This window comes from Sinohyriopsis cumingii, chromosome 5, assembly GCF_028554795.1.
Source record: "Sinohyriopsis cumingii isolate HCF-2022 chromosome 5, ASM2855479v2, whole genome shotgun sequence".
NCBI lineage: Eukaryota > Metazoa > Mollusca > Bivalvia > Unionida > Unionidae > Sinohyriopsis > Sinohyriopsis cumingii.
The window spans coordinates 23,060,670-23,078,539 of record NC_142965.1 but is presented as its reverse complement, the minus strand read 5'-3'; the positions used below and the strand labels follow the sequence as shown (position 1 = coordinate 23,078,539).

At 35.6% G+C, this 17,870-nt stretch overlaps 1 protein-coding gene across 1 annotated transcript in view; it reads right to left on the bottom strand.

Moving 5' to 3' along the window:
* LOC149798778 (tyrosine-protein kinase Fyn-like) overlaps positions 1-11,270 on the bottom strand; it is a 193,810-nt gene extending 182,540 nt beyond the window's left edge. The window contains exon 1 of the mRNA XM_089957649.1: positions 10,338-11,270. Within this exon, the coding sequence (XP_089813775.1) occupies positions 10,338-10,393 (56 nt within the window). The 5' untranslated portion in view covers positions 10,394-11,270. The remainder of the gene's footprint in view (positions 1-10,337) is intronic.
* Between the last annotated feature and the right edge of the window lie 6,600 nt (positions 11,271-17,870).

Genomic DNA, 17,870 nt, shown 5'->3' with positions numbered 1-17,870 from the left:
TTCATTTGACCCTTTCTCTCGCCATTGTGGCATACGACATTGGCAAAGATGTTTATGTGACCTTGTAATTCTTTCAAGTATCAAGACTATTAAGGCAAGAAAATAATAACATAGATACGATTTCTTAATGTAATCATGTTAACAATAAAGAAGTGCATCAACTGATACGAAGTTAAATCCAGAAAAAGCTATCCTGGTGGAGGTGGGGGTGATAGAAAGCTGAATGGGTGGAGGTGGGGATGGTAAAAAGTACCGTTAAACTGTTACAAACTGAGTCACAAATCCTTGTTGGTAATGTAATAGATAAAATTAATAAAACTTTAAAGCCAACTATTTTTACTGACCGTCGGATGGAAATGCAAGTAGTTCCGATTATCGGATAGAACCCCAACGATCCTCTTGATAAAAGTAACTACAGACCCAGTCAGCATGCTACCATACCTATTAAACTGTTTGAAAAATGAAATTGAGACCCAGTCAGCATCGTTTAGTGAAAACATTGTCAACAAACATTTTGTTGCTCGTCGAAAACGTAATGTATGCCAGACAATTTTTTACATTTACTTGAAGAGTAGAAGAAAGCTGGTTTGATGGATTAAACAAGGGCTTTTGACTACCTCTCACATGACATTCTCATTGTGCAAGCTAAGGGTAAATATTATTTCAGATTGCTCATTAGGTCTGACACTTTTATCCTGGAACGGTAAAAAAACTCGAAATGTGATGTTTGCAATACCCCACCCCCTTTCCTACTATGGACGATGACAACAAACATCTGTGTTACCGTTTATGTTATTGTCGTAATCTACGTACCATCAAGTGCCCTACAATCTTTTATATCATAAGTAATATATAATCGTACGTACCAATCAAGTGCCCTGCTGTTTAATATACCATCAAGTGACATGCTGTCTCATATATCACCACGTGTCCCACTGTCATATATACCATCAAGTGATCTACTGTCTTATACACCATCACGTGCCCTGCTGTCTTCTACACCATCAAGTGCCCTATGGTCTTATAAACCATCAAGTGCTCTACTCTCTTATATACCATCAAGTGCCCCGCTCTACAGTCTTATACACCATCATGTGCCTTTCTGTCTTATTTACCATCAAGTGCATTTCTGTCTTATTTACCATCAAGTGCCCTGCTGTCTTATATACCATCAAGTGTCCTACTGTCTTATTTACCATCAAGTGCCATGCTATCTTATATACCATCAAGTGTCCTACTGTCTTATTTACCATCAAGTGCCCTGCTGTATTATATACCATCAAGTGTCCTACTGTCTTATTTACCATTAAGTGCCCTGCTGTCTTATATACCATCAAGTGTCCTACTGACTTATTTACCATTAAGTGCCCTGCTGTCTTATATACCATCAAGTGTCCTACTGTCTTATTTACCATCAAGTGCCCTACTGTCTTATATACCATCATGTGCCTTTCTGTCTTATTTACCATCAAGTGCCCTGCTGTCTTATATACCATCAAGTGTCCTACTGTCTTATTTACCATCAAGTGCCCTACTGTCTTATATACCATAAAGTGCCCTATTGTCTTATATACCATCAAGTGCCCTACTGTCTTATAAACCATCATGTGCCTTGCTTTCTTATTTACCATCAAGTACCCTGCTGTCTTATATACCATCAAGTGTCCTACTGTCTTATTTACCATCAAGTGCCCTACTGTCTTATATACCATCAAGTACCCTATTGTTTTATATACCATCAAATGCCTTACTGTCTTATATACCATCAAGTGCCCTACTGTCTTATTTACCATCAAGTGCCCTATTTTTATATACCATCAAGTGCCCTATTGACTTATATACCATCAAATACCCTACTGTCTTTTTTACCATCAAGTGCTCTACTGGCTTATTTACCATCAAATTCTGTACTGTCTTATATACCATCAAGTGACCTACTGTCACATATACCATAAGTGCTCTACAGTCTTATGTTGGATCAAGTGCTCTACTGTCTTGTGTACCACCGAATGCCCTGCTGTCTTATATACCATCAAGTGCCCTGTTGTTTTACCTATTCACTCACAAAGTAAATAACGTCCGAAGTACTTTATGTTAACACCGTGTGTGTTTAGGTACTAATTTATACATCGATAAATACCCAACTATGATCGACCGCTCCGGTGGCCTAGTGGTAAGAGTGTCCGGAGGTCGTGGGTTCGATCTCAGGTCGAGACATACCAAAGACTTACAAAAATGGTACTAACAGCTGCCTCGCTTGGCGCTCAGCAGTAGGAGGTTAGTGTTAGGACTGGTCGGCGTGGTGTCAGGATAATGTGACTGGGTGGGACACCATGCTATATGTCTGCGGCATGATGCCCCAGTGCTAGACATCACTATAAACTGTCACACTTCAGACATCGTAGCGATTTGACTGAAGAATTGTTAAAGCTACGTTAAAAATCCAAATCACACACACCATGATCACTCAATCATTATAATTCCAATTTACATTCTTTCTGTCATGATATCAGCAGATTTTATTAACTAATTGTTCACGCTTTAGGTAGCTCGAAGTTTTCTTTCATTAGCCTCTTCACTGCACTATAATTCATAGCCCCGTCTTCGTTAATCAAGACTTGTTGATTTTTATGTTGCAATATATCGTAGAGTGTTAGAGCGGGTCATGGAAGTTATCTAAGGAGCTTGTAATGATAACTTTTGTATTTAAAAAAAATATATGGTTGATGCTGTGTGAACCAAGCTATTCCTGTTTTGAACAATACGCTTGCGTACGGCCAGTGCTGTTACAGCATTCGTTGTTCTTGCTTTCTGTACATTTCGATCTTTCAAAAGTAAACTCGTGTCCATTTTAGTGAGATCCCCAACTCGTGATATGACCCTGATCTTTAACAGCTGCTGGAACATGTTTTCGATGCGAAATGCAATAAATTATGAAGACTGGCTTGTAAAGCCTGCCATATGCCTTCTTCGGCCCAAAGAGAGAGTATTGGAGTGCAGGAAGGTCTGTGAAAATACATTGTTTTAACTTCTAATGGACGATTTTAATCTGGAGTTTGTAAATTTTGACCGGAAATTATTATTATTATTATTATTATTATTATTGTTAACGCGTTAATATAGATAAAACTTCACATAAAATGACCAGGAAACGGAACCAAAAGCATTGAGGCGGAATTTACCGATGTGCAATTTATTCCAGATGATCAGTATCACGTGACCATTTACAACCAATCAAATTGTAGAAAACTCTGTCAATTCATAAAATTGGAATTACTGCGTTGTGTTTTGTTCCATTGTATCTATGTGTTAGGTTGTGTTTTGTCACGTTGTATCCATGTAATACGTTGTGTTTTGTCCCATGGTCTATATATATATATATTACGTTGTGCTTTGTCCATTGTATCTATGTATTCTGTTGTATTTTGTCACGTTGTATCCATGTGTTACGTTGTGTTTTGTCCCGTTGTATCAATGTATTATGTTGTGTCCCATTGTATCTATGTATTTCGTTGTGTAGGTATGTGTTGGAAGTCATGTTTGATTTAATGTCTTTATTGTTTTTATGTCATGACAGTAAAACGGTAATTGCAGCTTATGTTGAATTGTTTTAAATCATATCGACTATAAGTAAATATTACCTTATTTTATCTTTAATGGCTCCAAACAACATCGCACCCATTGAACGAAATGTCTAAAAGTTTATTTTCTTAAACTTAATAATGCACTGTTCCTTCTTCTGTTTAAGAGTATTAAACAAGAAATGCCAGGGGAGTACTATGGTCAGTCTGATTAAAACCAGATCTCCACCTTCCAACGTGAAGTTCTGACAGCGACCACTTACGGGTCATGTTCTGTGATCTAGAATATTAGCATGAACATTAATTTTATCAGCCAATCATATTCACGTCTGGGCGATCGAGCAGTTTGACTGAAGAGTATCAATATGTGTCGATCGATTTAATTAATTTTTAAATTTCTGAAAGCTGCATTTCCATTGGCTAATTCAAAGAACATGACACATCTGATTTTAATTAGATTGGTACTATTGTAGAATGACATGTCCAGAAATGGCACTGATCAACACAAAATTCAAAGGACATAATGTATTCACAAAATTCGTTAAAACACACATACTAACATTTACCTTTTCATACAGATGTACTATCAGCTTAGAGTGCGTTATTTCACTGTTACAAATACGTCATTAACATTATTAGCATATTTCTTGGATTCCTAGACAGTCTATTCAATTGTTCTCAAATGTTCAACTGTGAATCATCTAAACACGAAGTGACCATAGGTTTGGATACTCCAATGCCAGTGTTTTCATTTTATGACACAACATGAAGAACACCAGAAAAATGTTGAAGCCAAACACACGCACTAATAAGAGGTCAACTGATGATTGCATTAACCGGGTATGGAAACAAACCCGTGCGTTCATGAAAGAAACCCATGCGTTGATATTGCGTAAACCGAAGTTTGCATAAACCTGGCATGGAAACAAACCCATGCGTTGATATGATGTAAACCGATGTTTGCACGAACCGGGCATGAAAACAAACCCATGCGTCGACGTGATGTAAACCGATGTTTACATGAACTGATTATGGAAACAAAACCGTGCGTTTATATGGCGTGAAGCAAAGCTTGCATGAACCGTGCATGAAAATAAACCCATGCATTCATATGAAGTAAACCGCTGTTTGCATGAATAGGTCATGAAAACAAACCAATAGAAATAAAACACATGCATTCATATTGCGTAAGCCGACGATTGCATGAACCGGACATAGAAGCAAACCCATGTATTCATATGGCGTAAACCGGCGTCTGCATGAACCGGATATGGAAACCAACTCATGCATTCAAATCAATTTTAAATCATTGAACTACTTTCCGCTAAGCGATTTCTAAAATACACGTTGAATTTCTAGTAAGTGAATACCTTCTTTAGTTCAATGTGGAAAATGCGGACAAGACAATATCTGAACCTTGCTGATCAACGGCACGTTTGTCATCTGATTCCAGGGGATCATCATTAACGACCAATAAGTGTCCAATTCAATCAACCCATGCTGAATAACATTACCTTTACCAATACTGATGGCATAGTTATTTGCGGTCATGGTCTTACGTTTCATCACCGTTCCCAGGAGGCCACTAGATGGATGAGCCTTTGACTGCTGTCTTGTTCAATATCTATTATACTCAATTTACCAGTGAACTTAAGGACAGCGTTTGACCTTGCTGACATTTTGGTGTACTTCCTGCATGACACCAATTATGCAAAGTGAATATGAAAAAACAACGTGAATTTTTCCGGCAGAAAGTGAGGAAAACATTTATCAGTGCGATGGAGTAGTATGTAAAATATACCTGTATGATTTTTTGGTTCTGTATGATTCTTGATGGAAGGATGGTGGTGGGGTGGTAACAATAGTTACAGCCAACGCTGCGCAAGGTTCTGGAAAGGTAGTGTCGGAGAACGACAATTCCAAATTAGATTTTAGTTTATGAAATATCCTACTGTAATTTTCTGACCACGTTTTCACAAGTGTTTATTTTCGCGTTTTATTTCGAACATGATCTTGTTTATGTGCATTCTATCTCAACTCATAGAAACATATTCATCGGCTGCAAAACAACTCTCAACCAAAATTTTAATCACTGTAGAGTATTTGAAATATCACAAATTAATCAATTTACTTAGTTTTGTGCACATTTTCTGAAAAGTTAGCAAAAACACTATTAACACCAAACTGCAACAAAAAAAAATATAAATAGTTCTGAAACTCGGTTTTCTAATTTTCACCTAGGTCGATAAAAATGTTAAATTTACATAACCAATATCGTCTAATTTTCGCTTAGATCGACGAACATTTTTAACTTACGTCAACTCTATCGTCTAATTGTCGTCTAGTTCGTTGAAATTTTTTATCTTACGTAACCTTTATAGTCTAATTTTCGTTTAGTTCGATAAAATTGTTTAACTTACGTCACCTTTATCGCCTAAATGTCGCCTAGTTCGATTAACAGTTTAACTTACGTTACCTTCGATTTCTATAAGCGAACAAGGTCGCTTATTCATTTCAAGAATATTATACTTTCTCCTGTTATTGATACAAATTCTTACGTGCATTTTCCCTTGCAGAATGTTAAAAACATTAGAAAGTAACAGTCCTAATTATCCGTTTTTGAAGGAAACAGAACAGGAACGAGACAAAATTTCCTCAGAACCCCATTACCTCCATTGTGTCTTATTCTACGTAAAGGTACACGTGCCAAGACAATGTGGCAGAAAAAAGAAACCACATGTTTTTCGGAAACCAGAGAATTAGAACAAATGCGATGGCTCCTAATAGTTTGATGTGTATGCATCGACTGGTTATTATAAAGATTCGCATAACTGCACAACAAGAGCATCGTACAAATGTATCATTTCAAGGCAACCATTCAGTGGCAGAGGTCCTTGATTTTACAGTGTTGATATACCTACTTCATGATTGGGTTACATTACTGTTCTCTCGTTACTATTGAAAATCTATGTGACGTTCCTTAAAAAGTTATTCAAAGTCAATACCTCAACATAAACATGCAAATATGTGTATTACTGTAATTAACGAACTACACATTAAGCATGCCAGCGATGGCATGCCAGATGTTACCTCCAACATTATTGCCAAATCTGTTAATACGGCCACTTATAAATACCTCCTTCCTGCATACCCAGGTCAGTTAGGTCCTAGTAATTCGCAACTCAATATATTACAACCTCCAAGCAAGAACCGCCTTCTAATAATGTAACTCTCTCTCTCTCTCTCTCTCTCTCTCTCTCTCAATATATCTAATCGAAGATGGCAACACATCAGTGGATCTCTAGAGAATTTTGGAACGTCTAACCATAAAACACAGCCCACTACAGCTTCGAGGTAGCGAGAGTGTTTCTATTTTATTCACGAAAATTATTATCTAACTTGACGATCCCAGACTGAGGTGTGGGAGTTCATGGTGAATGGTGGGTGGGTGGACTAGAATAATGGTGGGCCATTCCAGATGAGCTGGTTTAAGTTTATTTTCATATTTTTAAAATAAAAGTAAAAGTTCAACAAGATATATTTATAACAAGTAGAAACATCTGTCTTTATAATGTAATATTATTTTCCTTTTGGATAAAACTTCCTCTGAGATGTGTACAAGATGTTTCTTTTTTACTAGATTATTTTTGGAGAACGAGATATTTGGTCTTGTTTGAAATATCACTCAGAGTGTCATTCTCCTTGGATTGTCCACTGAGTCTGTTTCATGTAAATTATATACATCCACGGATTGGCCACTGAGTCTGTCTCATGTAAATTATATACATCCACGGATTATCCACTAAGTCTGTCTCATGTATATTATATACATCCACGAACTGGCCACTGAGTCTGTCTCATGTAAATTATATACATCCACTGATTGGCCACTGAGTCTGTCTCATGTATATTATATACATCCAAGGATTGGCCACTGAGTCTGTCTCATGTATATTATATACATTCACGCAGTGGCCACTGAGTCCGGCTCATGTAAATTATATACATTGACGGATTGGCCACTGAGTCTGTCTCATGTATATTATGTACATCCATGGATTGGCCACTGAGTCTGTCTCATGTATATTATATACATCCACGCACTGGCCACTGAGTCTGACTCATGTAAATTATATACATTGACGGATTGGCCATTGAGTCTGTCTCATGTAAATTATATACATCCACGGATTGGCCACTGAGTCTGTCTCATGTATATTATATACAACCACGGATTAGCCACTGAGTCTGTCTCATGTAAATTATATACATCCACGGATTGGCCACCGAGTCTGTCTCACGTATATGATGTACATCCATGGATTGGCCACTGAGTCTGTCTCATGTATATTATATACATCCATGGATAGGCCACTGAGTCTGTCTCGTGTAAATTATATACATCCACGGATTGGCCACCGAGTCTGTCTTGTGTATTTTATATACATCCACGGATTGTCCACTAAGTCTGATTAGTGTAAATTATATACATCCATGGATTGGCCACTGAGTCTGTCTCATGTAAATTATATACATCCACGGATTGGCCACCGAGTCTGTCTTGTGTATTTTATATACATCCACGGATTGTCCACTAAGTTTGATTAGTGTAAATTATATACATCCACTGATTGGCCACTGAGTCTGTCTCATGTATATTATATACATCCATGGATAGGCCACTGAGTCTGTCTCGTGTAAATTATATACATCCACGGATTGGCCACCGAGTCTGTCTTGTGTATTTTATATACATCCACGGATTGTCCACTAAGTCTGATTAGTGTAAATTATATACATCCACGGATTGTCCACTGAGTCTGTCTCATGTAAATTATAACATCCATGGATTGGCCTCTGAGTCTGTCTCATGTAAATTATATACATCCCTAAGTTATTCACATGTATTAAACGTTAGAGGAAATTAAACCTCCATTCTTTAAAACCAAAATACATTTGTGGAAATATGTGTTACGTATTCAAAAAGAGAGTTAATATTGGCCCAACATTAAAAGTATAGTATGATTTCGCTTTCGAGTAACTGTCTATAAATTATTTTGTCAATGAAAAGATCTTTATAATATTAAAGAATTAAAGGATGAATACATTGAGTTGATTGACAGAAAGGATGAATGTACTGAGTTGATTGACAGCAAGGATGAATGTATTGAGTTGATTGACAGCAAGAATAAATATATTGAGTTGATTGACAGCAAGGATCAATGTATTGAGTTGATTGACAGTAAGAATGAATATAATGAGTTGATTGACAGCAAGAATGAATATATTGAGTTGATTGACAGCAAGGATTAATATATTGAGTTGATTGACGGCAAGGATGAATACTGACAGCAAATATTAATATATTGAGTTGATTGACGGCAAGGATGAATATACTGAGTTGATTGACAGCAAGAATGAATATATTGAGTTGATTGACAGCAAGAATAAATATATTGAGTTGATTGACAGCAAGGATGAATGTATTGAGTTGATTGACAGTAAGAATGAATATAATGAGTTGATTGACAGCAAGAATGAATATATTGAGTTGATTGACAGCAAAGATGAATATACTGAGTTGATTGACAGCAAGGATTAATATATTGAGTTGATTGACGGAAAGGATGAATACTGACAGCAAATATTAATATACTGAGTTGATTGACGGCAAGGATGAATATATTGAGTTGATTGACAGCAAAGATTAATATATTGAGTTGATTGACAGCAAGGATGAATACTGACAGCAAAGAATAATATACTGAGTAGACTGACATCAAGAATGAATATAGTAAGTTGATTGAAAGCGTGGATCAATATATTGAGCAGACTGACATGGGAAAGAAATGACATAACATTTCAATGTTTCAATGTGCAAGTAACTGCAGATAAAGATGCAGTTCTCATTGATGCATGAACAAAGCACAGACATGCTTTACCATTTCTATTGTCAATAAACAATTTGTTGATTCAATTAACACTTGTCATATTGAAACATTATTTACAAAACATTATGAGTACATGGTACCTTAAATTGAAACATTATTCTCAGAGAATTTAGAGTACACTGTACTATTGAATCTATTTTACTATCTTTAAGAGAGTGTATTTTAAAGGAAGTTATAACACGGTCTAAAACGTTTTGTTTTATTTTTTAAAAATGAAGATCCCAAAAGGACTAGTGGAATACCGTGCTTAGCATGCTCCTCCGCGCAATTTCTATAAAACCATAAAATGAAAATACGTGTAACATTTCCCATTCATTGATGCCTTACATAAAACGAAAATACGTATAACATTTCCCATTCATTGATGCCTTACATAAAACGAAAATACTTACAACGTTTTCCATTCATTGATGCCTTACATAGAAGATAAGAAAGAAAACAAAACAGTTTTTGTCATCAAAGATTCCTTTTAAAAAAATCACGATTTTCATTCATGAATTTACAGTGGACGTACTTTCTAGTTGTATAAATGACAAGAACAAAAGTGACAGCGCAGTCATTAAACGTTGACATGAATCTTTGATAGCACGTTTACTATAAAATAAACTCGGATCTTGACAAGGACTGGTTCAACGCCAGTAATCAGTTAGAAAATTGCATTCAAAATCAAAGCCAGTAGCAAAATAATATTTCTACCGGTCATAAGAATACGTCGGTTTTTTAGCACGAGAATATGTACATGGAATACTCTCTCTCTCTCTCTCTCTCTCAGCATCCGGCGCGTGAAGTACTATAGACTACTTACCTGAAACGTTTGTTCTTAAATCCGCAAGCTGGTATAGTATGACGCTTGAACATCATGCACCGGAAAATACAGAACACAGAAATTCCCACTTCACTGCCAATCAGTTATATTTTCGAACAAAAAATGAAGAACTGACAAATGTGAGCATTTTGTTTCCTACAGCACTGCATACCTCAGAATCCGCCCTTGGTTCTATGTGTGAATAGGGCACTTGTGTTGAGTCGAATGCCGCCTAATATTCCGCGATTATCCGCCTGTTATCTTACGACTGGAAACACAACCTGAACTCGGCCCGTAAATTAGGAATATTGTATACACTGTACATGAGCCTTCGTACCACACCAATATTTCTATGTTTATTTTCCGCAAAGTGCCAACACGAGGCTGTCAAAGTTCCAAAACTACTTTCCGTATATCTCGACACGAATAATTAGCTTTTGAAAGCGCCGATAGATTGCGCGTATCATCAGCACAGGCTAACCGTCGAAATTGAGCAGTCAAATGGTGTTTTTGATGTTCCTAAATGTTTGCTGTGTATCCGTCAGGAGCAAAGTGATGACATAGTCCGTCTATTCTAAATGTCTGCACATGCTCTGGAAACAAATGCTTAAATTGACCACTCTAAAAAGCTTGTTGTATGCTTATTTGTGCTGGCACTCCAATCATAAGTGACAGGTCTCAATCAATTTGGCAGATTGTTAATTGCCTCTATTTTCCATGCCTGTCAATATCAACACATGAAAGCCCAGGAATCTATTCAGTTTCTGCAATGATTGTAATGTCACACATACTCAGCAGCTTTCAGTAATGGTTGTATGGAAATCGAGCGGTATCAACTCAGCCTCACAAAAGGTCGACAACACCTTAGTTAGATAGCTATATGCAATATTTCTACTGATTCGCAAAAGCTTTATTTACGTCACTGATTTCAAATATAGCTCTTTTATCGGTTTAAGTTTGGGACACGTGTGAGAGGCGGAAAAACAATGGTACAGTTATAGGATATGAAATACTCACAGCTCTGAACACTGGTGACGAATTTATCATCTCGATCGATCTTACATGTTGCTTCCACGAAAGCAAACACAAAACATGCAGCGTTTGAAATTCTCTTTCTCCACCACAATTGATTGCAGTGACATTCCTAATTCCCAGGCTTGATTAAGACAAACCAGGCTTTAATCATTGATCGTAAAATTGCCGGAACATGCTTTCCCGTCTGTTTCGAATTTACGGGATTTTTGGCAAACATATTGGGCAATGATGAAATGATTCGCATTCCCTTGATGGCTTGTTATGACTATGTTCCCAGCACATGGCTCGAATACCGACAAGGTGGTCGAGTACGGTCCATTAAGCTCGAAATGTCATTGAGCCGGTGAAAGGAATGTATATTTATAAATGTCTGATATTAGTTACCATAACGTAAATATACTTTCAATAAATATACTTTGCAAATGCGAACTTTCAATCGACTATTACCATATGATACAACTGAACTGTAGCCGTACAAGTCGTTTCACTTGTGGTTCATGTTTTTCCATTAAAGGAAACACATGGCAACAGTGAAAACGTATAACTGTTTTGATACATCTGTACAAGTTTGATACACATCTGTACATGTTTTTTGAATCACATCTGAACATGTTTTTGATACACAACTGTACATGGTTTTTGATACACATCTGTACAAGTTTGTTACACATATCTGTACGTTTTGTTTATATACATCTGTACAATTTAAACTATATTAGATGCCACTAGTTAATAATTCGGTGGATGGTTTCACAGGCAACCGTGTTACAAACATCCTGAGAGAATAAGGGATGTTGGGCTATTCGTTGTAACGAAAATCTTCAATTTTTATTTTAGTTTTCAAATTTGTAAACATGATGCACCTTTGTGCTTGGCCAATACAAAAGGAAACAGTTGAATTGTGAATTGTTACATGATTTCAACTAGAACGGCATTTTATCGGAGCTTTCATACATGATGGTCAAAACATTAGGTGATTTTCCGTATGTTTTATCATTAACCCAAATTGTAAAACTTGCTACCTTTCTGACCAATTTTCCTAAAGATTTTTCTGTAAATAATTATAATTAATATCAGTCTAAAAGAGATTAGCCTGAAATTAGGAACGTTAATTTTATAGTGAGAAAAATAAATGCCTCCTTAATCAGTAGGCGGCATCTACTATCCGGCAATCGATGTACATTATCAATAATACCGATTTTAAATTGTCGGGCAATCGATGTACATTATCAATAATACCGATTTTAAATTGTCGGGCAATCGATATACATTATCAATAATACCGATTTTAAATTGTCGGGCAATCGATATACATCATCAATAATACCGATTTTAAATTGTCGGGCAATCGATGTACATTATCAATAATACCGATTTTAAATTGTCGGGCAATCGATGTACATTATCAATAATAACGATTTTAAATTGTCGGACAATCGATGTATGCTATCAATAATGCCGATTTTAAATTGCAATAGATATATACTGTCAACAATCCCCATTTTAAATTACTTGATATACGGTCATATTTCAACATTTGTAACAGTTTGAATGGTGAGATTAAATTTTAAATTATTCATAGTTAATTGCATGCTGAAAGAACGGAGTAAACACGACTATGACAGTACAGTGTATATATTTATTGCAAACAGAACGAACAGGATAAACACGACTATGACAGTACAGTGTATATATTTATTGCATACAGAACGAACAGGATAAACACGACTATGACAGTACAGTGTATATATTTATTGCATACAGAACGAACGGGGTAACCACGGCTATAAATGTAAAGAGTAATTGCATGCAAAACGGGGGTGGTGTGTGGTGTGGTGTAACAGAACTACAGTATACAGTGTAGCTATTCATAGTAACATGCATACAACACGAACGATGTAAGAAAGACTAAAATAGTACAATGCAACAATAACTACGTGTATTGCTGGAACAATAAATTGCGTTTTGGAACCATGATTGATTAATATGGATTAATTAAAAGAGTATAATGCAAAATCGATGTGGAGTCTGAGCAAACAATATGGAAATCTGTATTCTAATATTTTTTCTACCGATGAAACTTAGGTATACATGACACACAAACAGACAATTTAATAGTAGTTTGCTACTTGCTCCTATTGCTTTATATCAAGGTTTCTCCTGGAAGGAGTTTGCTTCTACGATAACAAATTTAATCAAAATGTTTACAGAACTTGAAAGTCATCCATGATCAGTGCCGGATTACCAGATAGGCAGAATAGGCACCGGCCAAAGGGCCCCGCGACAACGGATCAAAATAATATTGATAAAACGTATTAGGAGATAATTTGCATTGTGGGGGAGGCAAGATTTTGACTGCCTAAGGGCCTCCACAGGGTTTAATCCGGCACTGTCCATGACACGCGAGATCTTCTTTTAAACTCGTGTATGAAACTAAATCTCACCATGACGTGTCTGATGTAAAGGACTGACTCTATTTCCGATTGCTGCGCAATTATGACCATTTTGTATCGTCCAAGTTTTTTTAAAGCAGACTCGACTATATCCTCTTCTGAGGATTTAAAGCCTGCGCAATATTTAACTTTCCAGAGTAGGACGTGATGGAAATGGCAAACAAAAGATTTGTCGATGATATGCAGAATTTTTCAGATGCATTGTGGTAAAGAGAGTCATAAATTCCTCTAAATCGTTTTAATCTCCTTCAAGACCATTGCATATCTAATCACTGTGAGAGACCAACTAAATTTGAGAATTTCTCCACCTAGCATATAATCTGTGTGTCATTTGAGAATTGCACCACCTATGCTATAATCGGAGTGTCGCTTGAGAATTTCTCCCCCTAGGATATAATCAGGGTGTCGTTTTATTACTTCAAATCTGAAGGTTTAGTGAAAGAAGTACGAAGAGTGCCCGAAACTGCGTTGCATTTGATTCGTTTAAAAGATAGAGAGTGCTAATTTAGGGTCAGTGTCCACCTGGCTTTCTGAAATAACATGAGGCCAATAAAACACTATATATTAGGAGGGACTTATTACGCATCGTTGTTCATAATTTTCCCTGGACATACACTATGTATGTATGTATGTATTTATGTATGTATGTATGTATGTATGTATGTATGTATGTATGTATGTATGTATGTCGGGTTTATGGTACATTAGCACAGTACAGGATATATGGTGCCGTATTGAAAATGGGTTCTAAAATGTAACGTTAACGATTTAACTAGTCCTTCAATCTAAAGATATTTGAAGAGAAGCAAGGACCACGACGCCCAATTGCAGCTGACGTCATGCACCTCTATGTCCACAGTGAATTGAATTCGATATTTTTGATTTAATTTATTATATTATCGATGGAATGCAGGCACTATATATATATATATATATATATATATATATATATATATATATATATATATATATATATATATATATATATATATCCAAAGTAGCGAACTAAATTCATTCTAGATATATAGATACCAGACGTGAGCTCATATATAATATATTAATAAGTACTATGCACACTATAATTTTTTATTCTATAAATTGAGTCCTGATGAAATATTGAACATTCGTCAATAATATATCAATATATAATATATTTTTTAAAATTTATATATTTTTTAAAACTGCATTATACATAAAAAAATAATAATAAAACTGTTTATCTCTAATTATTCATAAATTATATATATATATATATATATATATATATATATATATATATATATATATATATACACACACACACACACACACACACACACACACACACACACGGGTCTTTGAACCTGGCATATGCACATTTTATTTTATCGTCTTTATCTGAATTGCCCACTGAACTTAGACACAAAGACACAGTGATCACATTCAAGAGTGTTCTCAAAACTCACTTATTTCGACTGCAAGAACAAACTTAAAGACCTAATAATGTTTCCTACCTTAAATATTCTCAGCATGTTTTTTATGTTTTCTAATTTCATGGTGTTTGTTTTTGTAATCATATCATGTATGTTTTTTTATCTTATAGGTGTTATCTAATGTTGGAAAGCGCTTAGAGCTTCTAAAAATTAGGCGCTATACAAAGTCCTCATTATTATTATTATTATTATTATTATTATTATTATTATTATTATTATCTGTATTAGATGGTAAAACACAGTCGCATTATTTCCATAATGATCCGTCAGACTATTCCAGTTTGTAAAATTTCCTTGTACTTTATTCTTCATACGTACAACCTCCACGAGAGAGAGAGAGAGAGAGAGAGAGAGAGAGTTGCCTACCAAGTTACTTTCACTTATTTCAGGTTTATTTTTTTCATTCACTCTGACTTTGAAACAGTTATCATGTCTTTATCAGCTCATGTCATGGTATATAGGTCCGCTGTTTGTTGATGTATAACGTGGTATATAGGTCCGCTGTTTGTTGATGTACATCTATGAACGTGTATTTTGTCTATAAATAAAATAAACAAGTAAACATTCGGCACGTAGTGGTTTTGATTATTTTAGTATGGTTCTTCAGGGGACAGTGAAACAACATGTAAGCAAATTAAATGCATTCTAAAACCATGAGAAGTTCCATCTCAATCATGCTGTTGTACATTCAGTGCTGTGTTTTAATTTATCGTTGGTCAGTCTGTCAATCCCAACCATGTTGGTGTACATTCAGTGCTGTGTTTCAATTTATCGCTGGTCAGTCTGGTAATGCGAGCTTGATTAATGTAATTTAGTGAATGTCATTGTTCATAATAATGTGTAACAAATCCCTACCATAGGGACTGATGATTTAATTTTCTGGGAAAGGGCTGGAATACTTATTTAAACAACAACAAACTTACAGCTCTCATAACAATTGAAAAAATATTCTTTCTCTGATTCAGAGCAGAAAGATCCTATTATATCTATCATTTTATATTATTTGAAAAACAATTTATATTGCGGTCAAAAATATTCGATCTTGAGAGAAAATCTCAGGTCCCCATAAATTGAAATAATCATTGGCTTAGGTAGTGAAACGTGGCAAGTTGTATAGACAGGACATGTAGCCAATAAATTTTGCCGCCATTATTTAATCGAATACAGCTAATCAAGTATTTCATTTTATAGCAGAAAAAGAAAATAAAGATTTGAAAATGGAAATTATTTATTTTGCTTTATGTCTGGTTTGCTCGTAGCTGTTATCGCCAGCAATCAAGAAGAAGCCAGTTATGAACCATGGTTTTGTTCATAAGCAAAGACTGGTGGAATATAAACAAAGATTGAGATCTCGTGTCCGTCATCTTGTCTGTGTGCATAAACTACAGTTAAGAAAGGAAGTCCGCTGTACCATTTAGTCTGCTACCTTGATATCTATTTATTCCAACGTTCCAGGGGAACGCTGAACCAGCTGTAGACCTTGGCTACACCTTTGTCACACACTTACCACAAACATGTGTCAGTACGGGGATCCATTTCAAACACGTTCCTGGATAAAAGCACAGACAAAACATAGCAAGATTATCTTGTGCGCAATCGTCTCCTAATTCGCTTCTTATCAAATCCGTACCTGCTTTACATTAACAAGCATCTTTTGTGGAGTGAATTTTTTTCATCATATTTTTGTATGCTTTTTTTACTCGTATGGAACGTTTTGACGAAAATATTATTTTTTTAAATAAAATATAACAGAATGAGGGTCGCTGAACTCTTTTTTGGTATTTGCTAATGACGATTGAGAAAGTCAATTCCTTATTTTATGTATTGAATGTGACCAGATCAAAGTTTGTTATTGCCTTAATGTATTTTTCTCTCAGACGACGAGGAAATGTTAACATTAGGAACAATAACATAACTAATCAATTATTTCCATTTCAGTCAACAAAGAAAATTTCTGCATTATTGTGCAAACTGTAACTTAAAATAATTTGTACGGTTCTTATTTCAGAATCTACGATTAAGAAACATGCTAGTCCATAGATCGTAATAGAGATGTTATTTATTTTTTGTTTGTCTAGGTGATCTGTCGCAACCTTGCTTTGATTTATACACTAAATTCAGGACCAGAACTAGGCTCAGATTTCATGAAATTCTTCAAGTAAAAAGAGGTTTAGTGTAGATCTTCATTATTTATCTATGACGATAAAATGTACCCGAACATTACCTAGACATCAAGAATGGGAGTTTGCGAATTGTATCTAAGAACAAAAGTTTATACTTTTTAAATACAGATCTGAAGATTTCATCCAATTGTAGAAATTCTTGAATTTGATTTTGTCTTCAGAGAAACGTTGGTGTTTTTCTTTTCAAAACCTTTGCAGAATCAAGCAAGATGACACTACTAGGCCTCTGTTCGTAGGGCTATTTGCGGCCTCTGTTTGTAAGGCTTTTTCAGGTCTCTGACTGTAGGGCTATTTGAGGCCTCTGTTTGTAGAGCTATTTGCGGCCTCTGTTTGTAAGGCTTTTTCAGGTCTCTGACTGTAGGGCTATTTGAGGCCTCTGTTTGTAGAGCT